Source organism: Antechinus flavipes, chromosome 3, assembly GCF_016432865.1.
Source record: "Antechinus flavipes isolate AdamAnt ecotype Samford, QLD, Australia chromosome 3, AdamAnt_v2, whole genome shotgun sequence".
In the NCBI taxonomy this organism is placed as follows: Eukaryota; Metazoa; Chordata; class Mammalia; order Dasyuromorphia; family Dasyuridae; genus Antechinus; species Antechinus flavipes.
The window spans coordinates 229962149-229983547 of record NC_067400.1 but is presented as its reverse complement, the minus strand read 5'-3'; the positions used below and the strand labels follow the sequence as shown (position 1 = coordinate 229983547).

Sequence of the window (21399 nt, the reverse complement as noted above, 5' to 3'; positions counted from 1 at the left end):
GTTGTCAGAAAAACATGACTATGAATTTATTTGAATTCCAATGAATTTGGTGAACTTTTATTATTATTATTATTATTATATTATTATTATACAATGAATGTGGTAAACATTTAAGAGAACCTGAAGTAGCATAAATCAGCAAACATTAGGTAATATTCTACAATGTGCCAAACAATATACAAGGCGCTGGAAATACAAAGACAAAACAAAACAGTCCCTGTCCTCAACATATCCATATATAAATATATATACGTGGTTATCTGAGGGAAGACCATGTATATATTTATATATGGATATGTTGAGCATTGGTAGCTGAGGACACCTTGGAGGTGCTAATCAAAGTCCAAGGAAGGAAAAAAATCATATCATAAGCTATTATTTGTCATGGTAAATGTGAAAAGTATCACTAAGAAAAAGGAAGTGATGGACAATGGCTGAAAGGCTGAGTTAAAGTGGTTTGTTTTAGAAATCTGGAGATTTATACATGTTTATAAGCAGATGAGAAAGAGACAGTGGAAAAGAAAAACTGAAATTCAGGTTGATTCAGGGGTTATGGTCCCAGAAGAGGCAGAAAATGAGGGTCTCAAAGATAGAAATAAATGGGTTAGCCTGGCAAGGAGTCAGGAATCCTCTGACTCAAATGAAAATGATGAGATACAGTAGGTGAGGGAACACATTAAAAATGGCATCAATCCTTTGTTTTGTTTTGTTTTTGTTTTTTTTGCTGAGGCAATTGGGGTTAAGTGACTTGCCCTGGGTCACACAGCGAGAAGTGTTAAGTATCTGAGACCAGATTTAAACTCCTGACTTCAGGGCTGGTGCTCTATCCACTGCATCACCTAGCTGCCCAGTATCAATCTTAATAAAAGAAAAATCATTTGCTATAAATAGAGATCTTGAAAGAACAGCTACAGAGAATATGAAAGATCTAAACACAAACTATAAAACATCAATCTTCTATGGTTAAAAGCAACAAAACTTTACAATAAGTGAAATTAATCTAATACATACTTTCTTTTTCAACACTCAGCAGACCCTTCTAACATCAAGAATTAGCACAAAAAAAAAATTAATAGTAATAGCAGCATTAAACTTTATGTCACATTTTAAAGGTCAACACATATTATCTTAATTACACACACACACACACACACACACACACACACACACACACACACACACACATATATATCATGTTTCTTTTCAATGGTATTTCATTTTTCCAAATACATGTAAAGATAGTTTTCAACATTCATTTTTCTAAGTTTTGTGTTCTAAATTTTTCTCCCTCCCCAAAAGACCAAGCAAAATGATACAGGTTTAAATATGTGCAGTTCTTTTAAACATATTTCCGTATCTGTCATGTGCAGGAAAAAACAACCAAAAGGGGAAAAAAAACTCAAAGAGAAACAAACAAAAAGGTGTTCTATCTCTGAATGTGGATAGCATTTTCCATCCCAAGTGATTGTATCTCATGTGACTTACAAATCTATGAAGCAAGAGCAATTACCTCCATTTTGCAGAAAGTGAAATTGAAACTGAGATTGAATGACTTGCCTTGGTCACAAAGTGGACAAGTGTCTCGGTCTGTATTTAGACAGATCTTTCTAATACCACATTCAAAGTTCTATCTCCTATGCCATGATATCTGGCAACTAATAATAGATGGAATGTGGAGTCCCTCATGATATCTAGTCATACTATTAAAATAGCTAAGACAGGATAGGGAAAGCAAATGAAATGAGAGGGAGAAAATAAACTGGAGAACATAAGGGCAGAAAAGCTGGAAGATCACTATTAAGAGGGAACAAATTCAGAATGAATGACAGTTTGAGAAAATATAAATACAGGGGATTATGATTCAATATTAGCATTTCAAAATTCAGACTAATGAAGGTTATATGTACAAGGCAATAGTAAAATAATGAGTACCAAAAATACAAAGACTGCCATTAGCTTTGATAAAAGTTTTGATGGAAACAGAAATCTTTAATTGGATTAGCTAGGATTATAATAGAAAAGTTATAAAAACTCATGCATCAGGCACTTAAGTGCCAGAATGTCATCAGGAAAAAGCCATTTTTCAGCTAATTCAAAGAAATGAGAGAAGTACTGGATATATTTATCTTGCTGTCCCACAAGCACATTAAATTTGACTACTATATATGAATATGTGGACAAAAGTAAAGCAATCTCTATACCCAAGGAATTTATATTTTTTTTCAGGGAAGGCAGCATGTGTGTGTATGTATTTATACAAATTTCTACATATATGCGTACACACACACATATATATATATGCTACCGATAAACAAGTCTCTCCCCTTTCTAGTATATCTTCATTTGTTAACCCTCATCAAAAAAAAAAAAAAAAATTCTGTTATCTCCTATCAAAATTAAAATAGAAAATCTTAACATATTAAAGATCTTCTTAAATCTTGTTCTAACATATCTCCACTTTTATATGTGTTACTTCCCACTTTAGACACTATGTTCCAACAAAAAGAAACTGCTAACTATTCTTTGATTCTCTTACTGTAGTCATCTTATACATCTGTCTCAGACAAGTCATCATTCCATGTCTGACACACATATTCGCCTCTTCTTTGGTAAATTTTTCATAGCTAGGGTACCATTCTTCTATGAGGCATCTCTAGCTCTTTGTAGTTGGAAGTGCTCTCTCCTATATGTCTATTATAATGTACCTTATATTGTAATTATTTGGATACATGTTTATGCCCTATTAGACTACAGGATCTCCTAGGATCCTAGTTTAAAAGTAGAAGAGACTTCAATGGTCATCTAATCCAATCTTCTCATTTGAAGGATGAAAATCAAGGCACAGAAAGTTGAAGTGATTTACCTAATATCTCAAAAGTTATAATTATTAAAAACAGGATTTGAACTTATGTCCTCTGATAGCAAATTACCTTGAGACCTGGGACAAAGTCTTGTTTTCTTACTCATAATATCTCAGTGCTATACATGGAGACTTGACAAATGTTTGTTGAATTGAAATGATACAGAATCATTCATTAAGAATAGTGTGGGAATCCCAAATAACACAAGAAGATGCTAATTAGGTAAGTATTGGATGGGTTATAATATTAAAAAAGAATATATAGGAAATTCTTCCATAGATTTGTAACTTTAGTACAAAATAAGTTAGAGGTTAGAAGAGATATAAGAACTAAAGACTTTGGGAGGAAAATCCACTTTAAAGAAGAATATATAACTACTATTAAAAGATTTCACTAACATGCTTTTTCTTTAAAAAAAGAAAAAAAAGAAAAAAGAAAGAAAGCAGATTAAATTGGATGTAAAAAAAAAAATCCAAAAGGTTTACCCCAATTATATATAAATTCGAACTAAATGTCTATTATCAGTACACATATACTTTTTTTAAAAATTATTTGTAATAAAATGTTAAATTTTAAAATCTTAAGATTGGGAAAATTTATTAAATCATTTTTAATTTACTTTTTAAAAAGTAAAAGTCATTTCTAAAATATAGCTCAAGAATAGAAATTTCAAGGTTTTTGATTTTTAAGTAACTTAGAAGCAGGATTTTTACTTCTATACAAACATATGTAAGAGTATTAAGGCTTTTAGACTATTTGTCAACTTATATAAATTAATAAGTACTTGTTATTTGAAAACTATAACCAAGGAAGGATCCCACCAACCTCTCAAAAAAAAAAAATACTACTTATAATTAAGGGGGAAAAAAAGTGTTTGACAATATTTTCCCACTTCCCTTATTTTCTTACCTCTTTTTAATTTCCTTCTCTCTCGTATCATCTTCTGAGCTATTCTTCTCCAACGAGGCAAAGAGCTTAAAAGTTTAAGTTTGGACATTATTGAGAGGTCATTGCAGACTGCAGGACGCAATTCATTAAAAAGAAATCGCAAACGTTCAATAACAGGAGCGCACACTTCCTTATAAGAACGCCCCTGTTCCTGATGAGTCTATAAGTCAAACACATAGAGATTGGAGGAGGGGAAGAGAAAAGAGATAGTCAATTTTTTTTTTAACATAATACCAAAAGGTATAGAAGAAACATATAATTATTGATACTAAATTATTTGGCCTATACATTTACCTTTATTAGTGAGCATTTTGCCTGGTAGACCACTCTACAAACATCCACTACAGACTTAGGCAACGTTCTGTGTTTGACTTGGTCAACACCAAGTGTAACTGGGTGAACTAAAGATAAGGCCACATGACCTATACAAGGCATTAAAAAAAAAAAATGTAACTTGTTCTATTAGCATAAAAGTAAGACTAGTCAAGAATATATTTGTAGTATGTTTAAGACAAAAACATTAATACCTAAATCTTCATGCTTTAGAAGACAACATAAGAGTAGACGTCCCACCTCTTCCACAGGATGTTCAGGAGGAAATGTTATCGGTGTGGTCAAATGGCATTGCTTGCAATACCTTTCTATCTGACATAAAAAATCCTGAAAACAGAAACAATCAAACTCTTAATAGGCACTATGAAATTATATAACATCAAACATTTCACATACTCTAATATGCACACTACTGACAGACATTTGAAATACTCAGACATTTTATTTGAATATGAAAGCAAATTCATTACCAAAAAATTTTTCCCTCTCATTTCATTAAAAAGCAAAATAAATTACTTAAATGAGGCCAAAACAGAATCTATATAGAAATCAATGACTGAAAAGGGCCTGTGGTACAACAAAATAAAACTAAATATTAATCAATGATTAATGTAAGTACCATTAAACACTTTTCTCAATTAACTAGAACACTAATCATGAGGACAATATTACCTTCACAGTATGATCCTGAATGTTATTGTCTGCAATGGCTTGCAAAAATGGTTGGGAATGATCGCTCAAAGTCAATCTATGGGAATAAAGTTTGGATTTGTTTGGAGTAGTATTTCCAGGAGAACTGCAGTGATCTTCATCTTTCTCTTCATTGTAACTATAATGTATCTGACTGGTTTGCAAACCTCCAGAGAATATGGATGACTTAAGCCATTCTGGGAAATATAAAAATTTTTTTTTAATTTAAATTTTAAAAATTTTTAAGAGAAAATGTAAACATACTGGGTAAGCAATAATAGTTTTTACTAGAGGGAGGATAGCAAGAGGAATAGTTTGAAAAGTATTGGAATTGAAATTAGAAGACCCGGCCTCAAATCCCAGTTTTTATTAATGATTTACTCTAAAGCAAACTGCTCAGCCACTTTAACTTTCAGTCATTCATATGTAAACTGCAGAGAAATCAGGAAGGCTTTAGGTAGAAGAAAGTGCTTGAGGTGAACTTCAAAAAAATCTACGGATGTTAAAGGAGAAAATAAGATGGGGGGGATGGCTCTGCAAGTTACATGTTTAATTTATTATGTTTAAAAAAGTAAAACTAAGGTTTTTTGTGTAATTGGCAGGGGAAATAACAAAATTACGTAAAAAATAATAAAAATCAAGCTATGAATAATGGAGATTTGTAGTTTCATGTATTATCCTTTTCTCTTTTACTTGTATACTAAAATGTACATTTGGTCATTTTTAAGTTCAAAACAAAAAAAAATTTTTTCTAAACTGCAAAAAAGAAAAAGAAGCTTCAGGGTATAGGCAAAAAAAGATAAATATGTAACATGTACTGCTGAGAAATTACTATGTCCATTCTTTTAATGATCCCATTCAGAAAAAAACATAACTCTTTCATTTCTAAATTCTCCAAGTTTCATATATAAACCACACACACACACACACACACACACACACACACACACACACACCCCACATATATATAAGCTATAAGTCTATCATTCTGCAAATTTTTCTCCAGTTGTGAGAAAAGAACCTTATTATTATTGCGTAACTTTTTTTTTTTGGCCTGGGAGGGGAGAGGGGGGAGAGAGGGAGTAATTCAGGTTACTTTTATTTTATAAATTTAAATGCTATGTCATGGGGGGCATGGGATTTCCTTGCTCATCTTATAGCACAATTCCTTCAGATCTTTCTTTAGTAGAATCATATGATGATTAAATATTGCTTCAGCCTTTTTTCATTCTATAATTGTCTTTACTTAGTACATGTTTCTTTAATATAACATATTAGCAGATTTTCTTATGTATTCTGCCACTGCCTTATTTCAATGATTGTTGAATCTATTCACATTTAAGGTAAGTCTAACTCTTCTTCCGTGACAATTTTTTAAGATTAATTTTTAAGTGACGCACTTATAATACATTATATTACATTATACTGTTACTACTCTACTCTTACAGAGTCTTACTCCTCTACCTCCAACTTCACCTATTTATCTACCTCTCCCATTCTTTTAATTTACTTAAATTGACTCTTTTATCTTATATATTTTTCTCCTCAATCTTTAATAGTACTTCAAAATCTTTTCTTTCTACCTTCCCTCCAACTTCTAAGTAATTTTCCTGTGATCTTTTCCAATTTTTTTTGTCATTTTTATTCTTTTTTTTTCTTTCCAGCTTATTCTGAATTGAATTTTCTTCTACAAGGTTTATGCCCTTACTTTTTCCTTCCTTCTTGTTTCTGTGTCTTACATGAGACAAACGCTTCAGAAGCACCATATGAGATTCCTTTCTATCCCATTTCTATGGCAATGGGTTTGTCAATCTGACTCTAGCCTCTCTAATTTCTCTCACAAAAGAAACAATATTCCATGGTGAAAATAATTTATGTCATGAGATCCAATCCCGTCACCTGATCTTACAATGATCATCAGTCTCTGAGTCATATATAGGGCTCTCTCTCTAGTTCTACATCTCTAACACACTGATTGGTGGCTGTCCCTTGGAGATTCATATATCCCTTTTTCTGAAGTGGGATGTTGTCCAAGGAAGGTAAGCCCTTTTTCAAACAAAGTGGTTTCCTTCTAATGTACATATTCTTCATCTTTATGCCTCTGAAGAAACCAGCTAAAAGAGATCAGTATTTTCAATGCAGTTTCTTTCCCATGACAATGTCTTTTAGTAGTACTATTTCATTTCCCTTTCTAGAGAGCAAGATTCCTTCAAACTCACTTCCACCTACTCTATTCCCTGTCCCAGTCCCTCTATTCCTTTATTTTTATCCATTTCTCCCACAATATTCCCCTCCTTGCCTTTCTTGTCCCGTCATGTTAAAAGACTCAAATTATTATTAATGCTTCACTATATGGATTTAGTTGGGAAGTATCATCCTTCCACTTTTTCTCTTCACATCCTCTACTTTTCCCTAGTTATGCAACTTTCCACTGTTATATCCTCCCATAAAAGATACTAGAAAGTCTATAGAGTATTAATTCAATTTTTCAATCTTCCTTTTCCTAATTCTTTAAGCTCCCCTTAGGTTACTTTTTGTTTCTTGAGAACCCTTCCCTGTTCCTTCCTTAACCCCACAGTACAAACTTTTTTTTTAATATAAACAATAATCTATAAACAAGAGAATTGATTTCATTACAATCTCTTATTGATAACTGAAAATATTTAAGCTTTTTATGTCTGTGTTGTTTGATTACAAGCCAAATAATCTGCTCACCCTTAGGTTTTGCTTTATTTTTTTTGTGTGCTTATTTCTTCAGAAATTAAATATCCATCTTTCTGGAGTAACAATTACTCCAGTTTAAGTTTGCAGGATTTTATTTTGGGTTGAAGCTTTATTTCTTTTGCTCTATGGAATATCCTACTGGATTCTCTCAATTATCTCAGAAATATAGAATAACTTATACAGTTTCAATTACCTATCTTTCATATCTAAAGGATATTCTTCTGTTTAAAAAAAAATTGTTTCACATTTAGGAAAATTTAGACCTCGGTTTTGAGTTTCTTCTCCTTCAGGCTCAAGGCTCTTTTAGCTGAGGCTCTAAATGCAAGCTTTCTGTCCATGACTTCAGCAGACTCCATTGCTGACTTGGCTGTGCAGTCTGTTGCCCTTTGTGGGGTCAGATGGAGTTTCAGCTATATCACTCCTAATGGAGTGAACAATCACAGATCTCAGGAGTCTGACCCTGAAGTCATAAACCTCTATATTTAATGTGCTAACTCTACCTAGAGTAAGGATTCCATTAAAGGTAGAAGCCCAAAAGTTTTAAAGCAGCTAAGCAGAACCCTGGATAAAGTACTGAGCCTGAAGTCAGGAAGACCTAAATTCAAATCTGGCCCCACACATTTAGGGGGCATACACTGTCCCTAGATAAATCACTTAAACCTCCATTTCTATATCAGTTTCCTCAACTGTAAAACACAAATCAAAAGAGCACTACTTCTCAGGATTGCTGTGATAATCAAATGACATCTTTGTAAAATACTCAGTACAATGTCTGGCAATTTGAAGGCCACAGTAAATGTTTGTTTCCTTCTTTTTGATATAAGAAGTTTTTACTTGAAACAAAGGTTCTGCCTTCTATTATGAATTCAGTTGTAAATATTCTAAATTTGACCAACAAGTAATTCCTTTATTTTAAATTTTTTAGATTGTTGCAGAGAAGAGAAAAGGATTATTCTATTATCTTGACCAAAACATAAATCTCAGGTTGGCTTGCAAAGACTTATTTATCTCATCTGGCCCCTTCTATCTATTGCATCATATTTCTTACAACCTTCTACTCCACACTATTACACCAACATCCTGATTCTCTTCTTCTTGTCCAAATCTTATCTCTCCTTCAAGGCCTAATCAACTTCCATCTTCTCCATGAAATTTTCTCTTACTAAATCTACATTATTCTTATTCTCTCATTTCCAGGCATTTATTGGCACCCTTCCTTAGCTCTAAAATATTTTCCATCTGCCAATTCAACTGCTGAATCCCTAGCCACTTTTAAAGTCCAATTCAAATCTGTTTTGTACCTCACCATTGAATTTTCCCAATATTTTATATTTATCTTATTAATGTATGTACTGTATCCCTCAAAAAAATCACCCCATAAGCTTTGTGGGAACAAGAAAGTTGGCACGTACATGGTTATAAGTAAGTGATTTTTATTCAAAATTCTCCAAAATCAATCTTCTACCTAATTTTGGGTTACTATAAAACTATCCACACCTCATGTACTCTAACACTATAGCCAAATAAAACTAATCATTAATCTCTGAACACATCTTAGCTCATGTTATCTCTACTGCTCATCCTATCCTCTATATAATTGAAATCTTCAATCCCTACATCACCAAATTCAAAAATTCATCAAAATTCATCAAGATCCCATTCAAAAGCCATCTCTTCTAAGAAAAACCACCCTTGGAAATCATAGACAAAAATCATTACTAATATTTTAGATTCTCGTATCATTTCTTTTTACCCTTCTTAGTTATATCCATACTTAACTTTTTATTACATCTGACAAAATGACTTATTCTACTTACAGATTATAAGCAATTTAAGAGAAAGGACTGCAACTAAAATCAAAACAAAAAAATGTGTGCACTGGGTTAAACGAACTAATTAATACATTCAGGTTCAGTTTAAACTCTTCATCACCACTGGAAGAGCTTTTAAAAAGTCAATATTTACGTTAAAAACTGCATTTTATCCCTTCGGTGGCCAATGCAACCAAAAAACACTTCTAAATTCAAATTACACAGATTGCATTACAGAGAAAGGACAGTTTGCTTGGATCATAAAGTGCAGAAAGGAGACTAATATAAAAAGAGGCTAGAAAGAAAAGCTAAAAAGAAAATACTGCAAAGGGCTTTAAAAGATAATTTTATTCTGGAGTCAAAAGGGAGCTAATGGAATTTATTGAGCAAGGGAATAACATGGTCAAACCAGTCTTATAAAGAATTAGTTTAGCAGACAGGTGGATAAATCATTATGAAACTGTTGCAAAATAGTCTAAGTGAGGGGTGATGAGGGCCTGAAGTAAGTTGATGGTTGTATGAATTTAAAAAAAAAAAAAAGATGAATTGGATGCAAAGATATGGAGTCAGAGAACAAAAATTTGAAAACTTGTAAAGAAAAGAAAATAAAAACAAAATCAGAACCTAGAAAACTATATAAAAGGTGGAGACGTCAATAGAAATGGAAAGTTCCATAGAGAAAAGGGGTAGGAAGAAAAGATAATGAGTTCTATTTTGGAAACACTGGGTTCAAAAAATGTGCAATTTGAAAAGTCCAATAGTTAGTTGGTGATGCTAGACTGGAGTTCAGGACACACACATTTGAGCTTGATATATAGATCTGAAAGTCATCTCTTGCACGGAGATGATAATTAAAGTCATGAATGTTAAAGACATTGTCAAAAGAATGTAGAGAGAGAAAAGGACTTAGAACAAATTGTTAGGCTATACCCAGTTAGGGAGTATAATATGGATCAAGAGTGAGCAAAAAAGACTAAGGAGGAGTTAGACATATAAGAAAAAAAAAGAGAGAATTCAGGAAAGTATATGATTAAAAGTAACAAATACAAAAAAGACATCTAGAAGTACAAGAAATATAAATAATAATAATCATATCTGGCAATTAAGAAATCACTAGTACTTTAGAAAGAATATTTTCAGTTAAGTATTGAAGTCTTCTGACTTCACAAGACACAATATTCACAATAAACAAAAGTTTAGGGAGAGGAGAGGAAGAGGAAGCTACAATTATAAACAGCAATTTCTAGGAGTTTAGTTGAGAAAGGAAAGAAAAACAGGAATGACAGCTTTAAGATAGATGACAAGGTCTAAAAGGATGAAGAGATGGGTATGTTTGAAAGCAACTGGAAAGGAACGAAGAGACATGGAAAGAATGAATATGAGAAGAAAAGAGAGGGTCAATCCACTGAAGAAACCAAAAGGGAATTAGATCAAGGGCATATATCAATAGGTAATCCCTGGCAAAGAGAGGGAAAATGACCTCAGAATAAATTGTCTTAATTTTCTTAGTAATATGGAACACAAGTAGATTAACTGAAAGGAAGTGAGGGGAGAAAAATATGAGAGTATTAAATAAAGAAGAGAAGAATTAGAATACCATCTACGGAGAGATGGGGAACCAATTGGGTAAATGTTCTAATATACTGAGTTGTCTAATGGATATTAGAAAATATAATTTTGTAATATACCAGTGAGTTCAGATGAGTGCCTTTTTCCACTCAATAACATATGAGTAGGAAAAGAGAGGATAGATGGTATGAGCAACCCAGCATTAGGATTTGGCAAAAGACGAGTAGCAAAAAGACAAATGGGAAAGGGATTCAAGATGAAGACAACATAGAGATGAACTAGTTAGCCATAAGTCAAGGTAGGAAAAAAAAATAAAGCCTCAACAGGGGTAAAGAGCTTTAGAAAGTACTTAGAGGTAGAGGCATTGGTGTTTATGATAAGAACTTAGAGCAAAAATAGGAAGAAATGGAATCAAATCACAACACAAGAATGTCAAAATACCTGCCATTTTGAAAGATGTGAAAATTAATTCTTAAGTTCATACAGAAAAAGAGTTAACAGACAAGTAAAAGAACCCTTTACAATATTCACAAGACACTCATCTGTAATATGCCAAGGAAATGCTACGGTTACTTTCAATTAACAGCACTTTGGTAGAAGTCAATTATCATTTCTTCATAGATAAAGAACTTAAAATAATTAAAGGAAGGCAAACTTATTTTTAGGATCATCTATTCCACATTATTTTAACTCATATCAATCAGAAGAAATAATAATACAAAAACTGATACTGACTATAAATGAACATTAATATATGCAAAACTATCATTAAAATAAGAGTTTAAGTAACATCATTTGATTCCCCAAGTTAGTGACAAAATGGGGAGAAGTGAGGGTTATTTTAAACTACATAGATATCACTATTATATACACAGTTTTGTCTTGAGATCTTCTCAATATATATAAAATTGGAACAGGAACATGCCAATTTTGGCACACTCAAAAGCAGGCACTCTAAGAGTTTGCAAGGTAGGCCAATTACAAGTCATTAAATAACGTAATCATATTTAATATATTTGATTTATTCCTAATTGTACCCTAATGTTTATCACTCTGGAACCACTTCAAATTTAAATTTGCATAGTGTTTATCTTCCTAAATGTAAGAGTGATTTAATCACTATTTTTACTAATTAGCAACAATATTTCCCCTTTTATAATGCTACTTAATGATAAACTGATACTAAGGCCAATTTAATATACTGATTAATATTTAATTTAAAAGAAGAAAATTTTTTTCTTACTGGCACATTCAACCTCCACAGGAGATAGTGGTGTGCTCATTGCTAAATAGGAAGCATGAAGTCCAAGGAGGAGACCCAGATTTCTTTCTGGATCTATGAGAGGTGAAGAGAGACTGGTAAGGTCTGGCGTTGTAATCACTTCCTGGTCAGGCTAGTTCAAAAAACAAACAAACAAACAAACACATCAACAACTTAAGAATATAAATTTAATTTAAAATGATAAACAAGAAAGAAAATCCAGTTTACATTTTTAAAAATTACATATCTAAAAACTCAATCTGGATGTTTGTGAAGAAAATGGCTTTCTAACAATAAGTGTGTGTCACAATGGTAAAATTTAATTATTTTGTATTTTAGAACTTAAAAATTCTAAGCACCTTAATTTGATAAAATATTCCCTTTATTTAATAAGAAAGTCTGCACAAGAAGGCAGTAATGAGCATACAAATACCCATTTTTATTATACATAAAAGTGAATCTAAAGATAGTTAAATTAAAAATCCAATAATCAAGAAATAGAAAGTTCCAAGATCCAAAGTACCTAGTTCTTCAGCATATACCTTGTATAAAATGGTTACATTCAGAAGCAACCCTGGGGAAAGCAACAGAACTATATAATTGAATACTCCGTTGACTGTGGCCAAAACCATCAAGTGGATAAGGAGTTTCTGCTCTACTAAAAATGGAGCTCTTTCTAAATAAAAGAGTCAAATATTAATCAGGTTCAAAGTTCACTGTCAAAAGAACAGAAAAACTAAACTTTACTCATTTGCTAATTATATAAAATAGTCTTCCTTGCAATATGCCACAAAAATGATAATTTTTGCTTTTATTATTCCTGTTTTATTAAAAAGTTCTTTAAGTAAAGATAAAATACAGCATAAATATTCATTAACTTCATTGAAATTTTTTACAGGAAATAACTTAGCAATTTCACATCCAGAATAATTATCCACTATAGAGGAACATTGCTTTAACTAACTGTTATGGCATATAATGCATTTTTTTGCTATTTCAAATTATGAAGGAATTCCAAAACAAAAAAATCTTTTAAAAGCAATGACTAAATAACTCTCCAATACCCTTGGTTATATCAATTATAGTTAGTGTAGCCTATCATTTAAACAGGCACATACCTTTTCATTCTTGAGCTAATTCAATATTGACTGGCTCCAATTGTTGATATAACTTAAGAATACATCTAAGCAAAAAGGCATAAAAACTGCATTTTTTCTAAAAAATTCCATATCTTTGCCATATAAAGTATCATTTTAACAACAATTTAAAAGCTATAGCACACTATTATATTTTAGGCTGTCTTAAAGATTACAAGCTTATACATGAAACACATGTTAAATTACTACTGATAATAGTTTTTTCATGTTTTACCTATTAGATGTCAATCTGTCATGAAAATCATACATTACAAAACTAATAGCAAATTTCTGCTAAAAGAGATGCAATTGTGACATTTACTCAACTCAAATTTTACCTCCATATATTGGCCAACACAAAATGCATGCATTGAATCCCTTGTGTCCTCAAACTGTAAAGCAGCTTCCAAAGCAACTACCGGGTCATCACCTGCAAACTGAGCTGTAATTTAAAAAAAGGGAAAAAAAAATTATAAAAAAGATATACTACACTACTTCAAAAATATTTACAGGCCCAACTTAACTTTTGAATTCTAGCCTTATTATAAGGAGAAGTATAAGACAAAGATATTTATCAACCTTCTAAAAATAGAGGATTATCAAGTTATCTAAAATCTCTTCCTCAAGAATAAATGAATGAATGATAATGAGAAAGAGTTGTTTCTTGGCTCCAATTTGGTTGGCACTGCATGAATACTCTGAAGCTATGAATACATCAATGTATTCTAGATGATCTATAAATTAGATAATCTAAATATTTTCTATGAAATGATAACTGGTACAATTTCCAAATCATGAAGTCAAAAATTAAATCTTACCAAGAATGCTATTGCCTGTTAAAGATTGTGTCTGAAAGTCTTTTATATCATACACTTTCCCATCAATCACAGTCCAGAAGCCTCCATCTTTATTGTGATTCTCCAGATCAGCTTTACGTATGAGTGTCACTTCCTCATTATTTCTACTATTCTGACCTGTAAAAAATGACCCTGAACAGGGTTTAAGAAAGGAAAAATATCAGATGAAATAACTCATTGCTAAGATACATAATCTAGAAAAAGGTCAACAAACTTTCACCTGGAAAATAATAAAAAAAATAAATGTTGCAGAATGCAGCAGTGTTAACTTCCCCAAAACTGTCATGAAAATAATAGAATACACACAAATTCCTTCTTAATTATTTATAAAACAAATTTAAATTTCCTCAACTTTATTTAGTACAAAGAGAAAAAAAACTCTATTTTGTTAATACCTAATCAAAGTCAACTGAATATCTATTCAAGCTTTGTTCAAATTTTGGCAAAGGACACGCCATTTAAATTTGAAATATTTCTTGATTATCTATTATGTGCTGAGCCCTGTGAATTAAACGACATACATGCTATTATAATACAAAATAATATATTTTGTAATAAGGATAATTCTCATGTAAAGCTTTTAAGATTTGCAAAATGTTTTACATATATTATTTTATTTGATCCCCACCCTAAACCCGTAGATTATATGCTAAAATTCTTCCTATTTTACAGATGAAGAATCTGAGCCTTGGAGAGATTAGATGACTTTCCCAGAGTTAGAAATACAAGCAAAGTAAGTTTCAAGGGAAGTTCAAAAATTAAAGAACATGAAAACAAATATGTGTAAGAATATGATATAAGTAGAAGACAGGACAATTGAATAAGAAAAATAGTATGGAAAATAGTATGTGATAAGGTTGAAAAGAAAGGTGACAAGACTATAAAGAGTCTTCCATTTTAATTTTATTTCATAGACAAGGAAGGAGGTATTTGAAGTTTTTAAAAATGAAAGTTAAAGGGGAGATGATGCAGTGGATAGAGCACCAGCCCTGAAGTCAGGAGGACCTGAGTTCAAATTTGACCTCAGATACTTAACACTTCCTGTGTGACCCTAGGCAAGTCACTTGATCCCAATTGCCTCCGCAAAAATACATAAATAAATGAATGAATGAAGATTAAAAAAAATAAATAAATAAAAAAATAAAAAAAAAAATTAAAAAAAAAAAAAAAGACTGAGAGAATGAAGTTTAGATATGGGGGAAAATGAAAACGGACACAAGAAAGTCTGCCCAAGAAGGCAGTAGTGAGCATACACTTTTATATAGTAGTAATTAGATAAAGAGGGAACAAATATAAAGATATTATGGAGACAGAATGGAGAAGACCCATTTACTACCGACTAGATATGCTAAGTATGCAGAGGAGGGGGAGTGTCATTGTTTATATTAAGATTTCAAAGACAGCAGACTAGTTGAAAAGTATTGCTACAGAGTCAAAAGGAAAAATAGGTTTTGGAAAGAGAAAAAAGTTAATTTGATTTTGAACAAACTTGAGATGCAAATGAGACATCCAGTAAGGGTCTATTACTCAGAACAATGGTCAAGGGTTTCTATCAACTAAAAAGATTTGCAAGTCATTTACATAGATGTGATAAAAGAAGCAGTTCATGAGATCAACAAAGGGGGGAAAAAAAATCAGTGAAACTAAAAATGCCTCTTCATTCTGAAATCCCTGATTCTAAGACTGGCATTCTTTTCTCTTTCTTCTTTCTTTCTTTCTATTTATTTGTTTGTTTAATTTTATTTATTTATTTTTTAATTATATAGCTTTTAATTTACAAGATATATGCACAGGTAATTTTTCAGTACAGACAGTTGCAAAATCTTTTGTTCCAACTTTAGCCCTCCTTCCTCCCACCCCTTTCCCCCAGAAGGCAGGTTGACCAATACATGTTAAATACATTAAAGTATAAATCAAATACAATATATGTATTCATGTCCATACAGTTATTTTGCTGGACAAAAAGACTCGGACTTTGAAATAGTGTACAATTAGCCTGTGAAGGAAATCAAAAATGCAGGTGGAGAAAAATAGAGGGATTGGTTCATAGTCATCTTCCAGAGTTCTTTTGCTGGGTGAGGCTTATTCAGTTCATTACTGCTCTATTGGAACTGATTTGGTTTATCTCATTGTTGAAGAGGGCCACGTCCATCAGAATTGATCATCATGTAATAATGCATAATGTATTGTATGTAATAATAATGTATTGTTGTTGAAGTATATAATGATCTCCTGGTCCTGCTCATTTCACTCATCATCAGTTCATGTAAGTCACTCCAGGCCTTCCTGAAATCATCCTGCTGGTCATTTCTTACAGAGCAATAATATTCCATAATATTCATATACCCCAATTTATTCAGCCATTCTCCAATTGATGGGCATCCACTCAGTTTCCAATTTCTGGCCACTACAAAGAGGGCTGGCATTCTTTTCAGAAACAAATTTAATTTTCATCAATTTTTTACGCAACCCTCCATATAGATATAGACATATGCAATAAATACCTTGAATGTTACTTTTAAATAAAAGATTTTTATGACAAATCCCAATTAAGATGTTTCTCACACTTCTGCTTTTGAAAACTTTAAGTTGACTTAAAACAGCATACCCATTATTCCAGGCCAAGCTAAATCCTCATTATCATCTCTCTCTTTTCCTGGTGCCAAATGGTTAAACCTATCTAGATGTTCCAGTAGGCCAGCTAAGAGAGGAATTGCCCCAGCTTCCTGCATTAATCCAGGACTTTTATTGAGCAAAAGGACAATAGATACTATCAACTCTGGAAGAAGAACACCTATAACAAAAAGAGAAAATATAGTGAATTTGAAAATACTTTTTTTTTAAGATAAAATTTTAAAGATTTTTTTTAAAGCTAAAAATCATTTTACAGTATTCTTTAAACTGAATTTGCTAAAAAAAAAAAAAAATGTTTTAGGTTCTGCTCCCTTTTCAATAAGTGATGATTTTCAAGACTTTTTTGTCCTTGATCTTAGCTTTGTTAGATACTTTATAGATACAGAATTTTAATTATTTTTCTATGTTATAAGAAAATTTTTCTTATAAAAACTTCCTTCAAAAATCACATCAATTAAATAGGTCATCTATCTTAAAAATTCCAATAGCATGTCAGTACTTTTCATCATAAAAAGGTATCTGGTTAAATTTCCAACTAATAATTTCTTTTCATTTCATCCAATAACAGGTTAAAAAAATTCTACAGAAGTTGAATGTCACAAATTTCTCAAGTTTTAACAGGAATAATAGTCTTATTACACTGCACCAAAATTCAAAATTAACATCAATCTCTAATTTAAAGACATGCTAATAGTAGCCAAAATTTAAGCAACAAAAAATCAAATTCATCTATTATAAGAACTACCTGTTAGATCACCATCCACAACACGAGATACTTCTGCAAAATGCCGATAACTGGAAGATGCAATACTAGTTGCCACAGGCAATATATCTCCAATGTGTGTGCACAAAAGAGCTGTATATTTTTTCAGCAAAGAACCAACTCCTAATAGCTCGGGACCTTGAAGAAAAAAGTTATGCAATTAAGAATTTTAGTTGAAATTATTTTATGTTATTAAATAATGCTACTTTGTAATTAATTAGTTCTACATCATTCTCTAAGTGTTCTTAACCTTTTTGTGTCATGAGTCCTTCCTTTGGAAATCTGATAAAGCCAACAGTTCTGTCTCAGAATATTCATAAATGATAGATATGGTAAATTTTAGTTAGAGGTTGGTGAAAATAAAGATATAGTAGTGTTTTTCCCCCTTCAAGTTATTCAACACCCTGAAATCTATCCAAGAATCCCCAAAGAATGGACCCCAAGTTAAAAACTCCTGTACTATGTAATTCTCTTCTCTCGCTACTTTAGTAATCAGCTTAAGTTTAGTGCCTATCTATTTTTTTTCTCTATTCCATAGGTCTTATTTATATGCTTAGATAACAGGGTAAGGATTGTTAAATATTTACTTAAACAATACCTGGAACAGAGTTATTAAAATGCTAAATAAAAGAAGCAATAGTTGCTTTGTAACATATAATTTTCAAAATTTCTACTTAAATTATTCAATAGGAATAATTCTTGGCCATTTTCCAAAAACACCAGGTAATGTAGTGAATAGAGGGCTGAAATTAGAGTTAGGAAGATTTAAGTTCAAATCCAACCTTGAACTCTTGCTAAAATCTCTTAATCTCTGTTTACCTTAGTTCTCTCTCAACTATAATACAGAATAATAATAGCACTACTTCCAAAGGCTACTGTGAAGTTCAAATGAAATAGTATTTGTGAAATACTAGCAAACAGCCAAAAACATAATAAACATGTGGCCTTTTTAAAAAACTTTTCAACAATAACAATACTTATAATTTCAATTATTTAAATTGCTATCTTGTGATATCAAAGAGGTTTTTTTCCCCATAAAAATTCTTTTTTAATCCATTTGGTTATTTTCCATTTTAAAACCAGTAGCATATTCATTTTCATCTGTTCTTATCTACAAAATCTTCTTTTGTTAGCCTGACGAGAGAGAGAGAGAGAGAGAGAGAGAGAAAGAGAGAGAGAGAGAGAAAGAGAGAGAGAGAGAGAAAGTGTGTGTGTGTGTGTGTGTGTCTTTTAGAAAGCCAATCTTATTCATGGGGAAAAATGCTTTCATTAAAAGAATCGAGGTGCAAATATATTAAAAAATGCAGCAAGGGCAAGTCAACTGAGGTGGAGGAATTTACTTAATGATTTCTTATTTCAATGAGGAGGATGCTCTCAGGGGAAAAAAACATCTGGAAAGTCCTCCATGAACAAAGTGTAACAGCAATGTTCTAGAAAGACTACCTATAAATGACTGTCATTCTCAGTAATACAATCATTCATGATTACTCTAAAGGACTCACAATGAAATATCCTATCCATATCCAGAGAATAAATTGATTGAGCCTGAACATAGATCGAAGCATTCTCTATTACTCACTCTTTCTATTTTTAACTTAATTTATCTTAAGGGTTCTTATTTTCATTAGAGTGGGAAATCTATCTTTCACAATTTGACTGTCAAATTTGTTATGCATAACTTCACATGTAGTTTCCCAATTGTGAGCAGGGAGAGAGAGAGAGAGAATCTATAATTCAAAAATCTTAAAGACAAATGTAAAACAAAATTTTTTTAATGTAAGTGGAAAAAATATTAAATAAATGACTTCTTGTTTCTGAAGAGTAATCATTCTCAATCCTCTAATCTGGTGAATATATTATAATCCTGATATGTTTACTATACTTAGTTTGAAAAAACAATTTGCTAAAGGAAAAACAACTTGTATTCTCTAACATAGTATGCATTCAAGTTTGAAAACATAAATAAAAATCTTCAATGGTTATAATAAAGATATACAATATGAAAAACGAGATGAAAATGTTATTAATTTTAAATCAGTCTAATAAGAACATTCAACTCCACATCAAAAAGTATAAAAAAAAAAAGTATAGACATCTTAAACACCACAAAAAAATTAAACTACTTACTAAAGGAATTTGAGACTTGACCACCACTGTCTCCTGGATAGAGTTTACTGACCAGTAGACGCTGAAAACGAAGCAACAAATCCAGGGAGGCAGATCTGTCTTGACTATATTGATCATGTTCTAGACAGGACAAAATTCGACGAGCAACATCTTTCAATTTGGCTATTGTCTGGGAAGCAATATTTCTAAGTGAAATAAAAGAATGATTTTTTTTTAAATGTTGTTAAATTGGGCAAAAAGGTTATGATATTTTCTGAAAAACATCATACAATTCTATTGTTATTCTAAATTTGCAATTATAAAAAATTTAACATATAATGTGAAAGATTGTATGTATTCTATTATGTGAAAGATTGTATGTATTCTATTATAGTAACTTCTTTCACCAAATATTCCCAAATTGGCATTATAATCTGAACTGTTATCAAAGAGAATGTTATAGACCACCCAAAGTGTTCATTGTTAGTGATGCTATAACATTTTATGATTTTTTTTGGATCCAAACTTGTAATTTAATTGATGTAGAAAAATCCTTAACATAAATTTTCTCTACCAATACATTTTTGGCACTATTCTGCAGAGCTTTCTTAAGATTTAAAAAGTTGTGTGAAACATTAAGACACTGGGGGTAGGTGGTTTGCCCAGTCTTATACACTTATAAGCACTACAGAAAACTTACACAGTATAAGATTCATGAAGACAGAAGAAAAATAGATTTTGAAATTTTATTGAAGCTTTTTTCAGGAAGTAAAGAAGCAATGGAGTTGAAGTCAAAAAACATGGAATTGAACTACAGCTCTGCTACTTACTAAGTCTGGGTAAATAAATGAACCTATCTAGTCATTATGCATTTCCTCATCTTAAATAAGGGAGAGGTTGGAATTAATCTCCAAATTTCCATCCAACTCTAAATCCTATGAACTTAAAATTATCATTAGAAATATGGGTATCATACAATGAAATTTGAAGTGTTTCACATTCTAACTCACCAATTCTCCCATCCTGTGATACTGATAAATAAAAGGTCTTTATGAATCAAACAACTATATTGTGGCAAAGCTAGGCTCTACTCATAAAGCAACTGATAAGTGCTTCATGTACAAAGCACTGATTTAGGCATTGGAGATACAAAGAAACCATTCCTTTTCCTCAAGGAATAATCCTTCCTTCCTATTTAGAATGGACACAACATTCACAAATTATACTAAACACATTCAAAGTAACATAGAGGGCGTGAATTAAGTTGGAAATCTTGGGAGTAAAGAAAGGGAATAGACACAATCAATGTTATAGAAATGGAATCAACAAAATGTGAAAATTAACTGAAGGGATTGAGAGATAGCCAATTACCAGGATGATGAAGAACTTACATACTTTCAAGACTTCACCCTTTTTTGAAACAAAAAAGGACCCGACTCTTTCTATTATTTTTCCTATAAATTTGTCTTTATATTTTGATGCTCATTTTACAGGTTTTGAAATAGAAACAATAGCCACATTATCAGTATTAATGTTTGCAATACACAGTTGCCATCTACCCTCTATTAAAAGTATGTCATGGGGAGAAGTAGTCCATAGTTCTCAGAAGGAAAGGATGACGTACAATCAAGCCGAGTTAAAAAATGGGCCAAAAATAAAGCAAAAATCTACTGGAACATTCAGCAACAAGATTATCCTATAAAAAT

The 21399-nt window shown here is 31.6% G+C and overlaps 1 protein-coding gene across 3 annotated transcripts in view; it reads right to left on the bottom strand.

Moving 5' to 3' along the window:
• HERC2 (HECT and RLD domain containing E3 ubiquitin protein ligase 2) overlaps window positions 1–21399 on the bottom strand; it is a 213766-nt gene that overhangs the window by 110760 nt on the left and 81607 nt on the right. For all 3 annotated transcript variants that reach the window (XM_051984643.1, XM_051984641.1, XM_051984642.1), the window contains exons 21-30: window positions 19715–19899; window positions 17570–17725; window positions 16799–16984; window positions 14152–14322; window positions 13672–13775; window positions 12180–12330; window positions 4815–5029; window positions 4337–4469; window positions 4104–4231; window positions 3771–3969 (exon numbers count right to left, since the gene is read on the bottom strand). In XM_051984643.1, coding sequence (XP_051840603.1) covers window positions 3771–3969; window positions 4104–4231; window positions 4337–4469; window positions 4815–5029; window positions 12180–12330; window positions 13672–13775; window positions 14152–14322; window positions 16799–16984; window positions 17570–17725; window positions 19715–19899 — 1628 coding nt within the window. The remainder of the gene's footprint in view (window positions 1–3770; window positions 3970–4103; window positions 4232–4336; window positions 4470–4814; window positions 5030–12179; window positions 12331–13671; window positions 13776–14151; window positions 14323–16798; window positions 16985–17569; window positions 17726–19714; window positions 19900–21399) is intronic.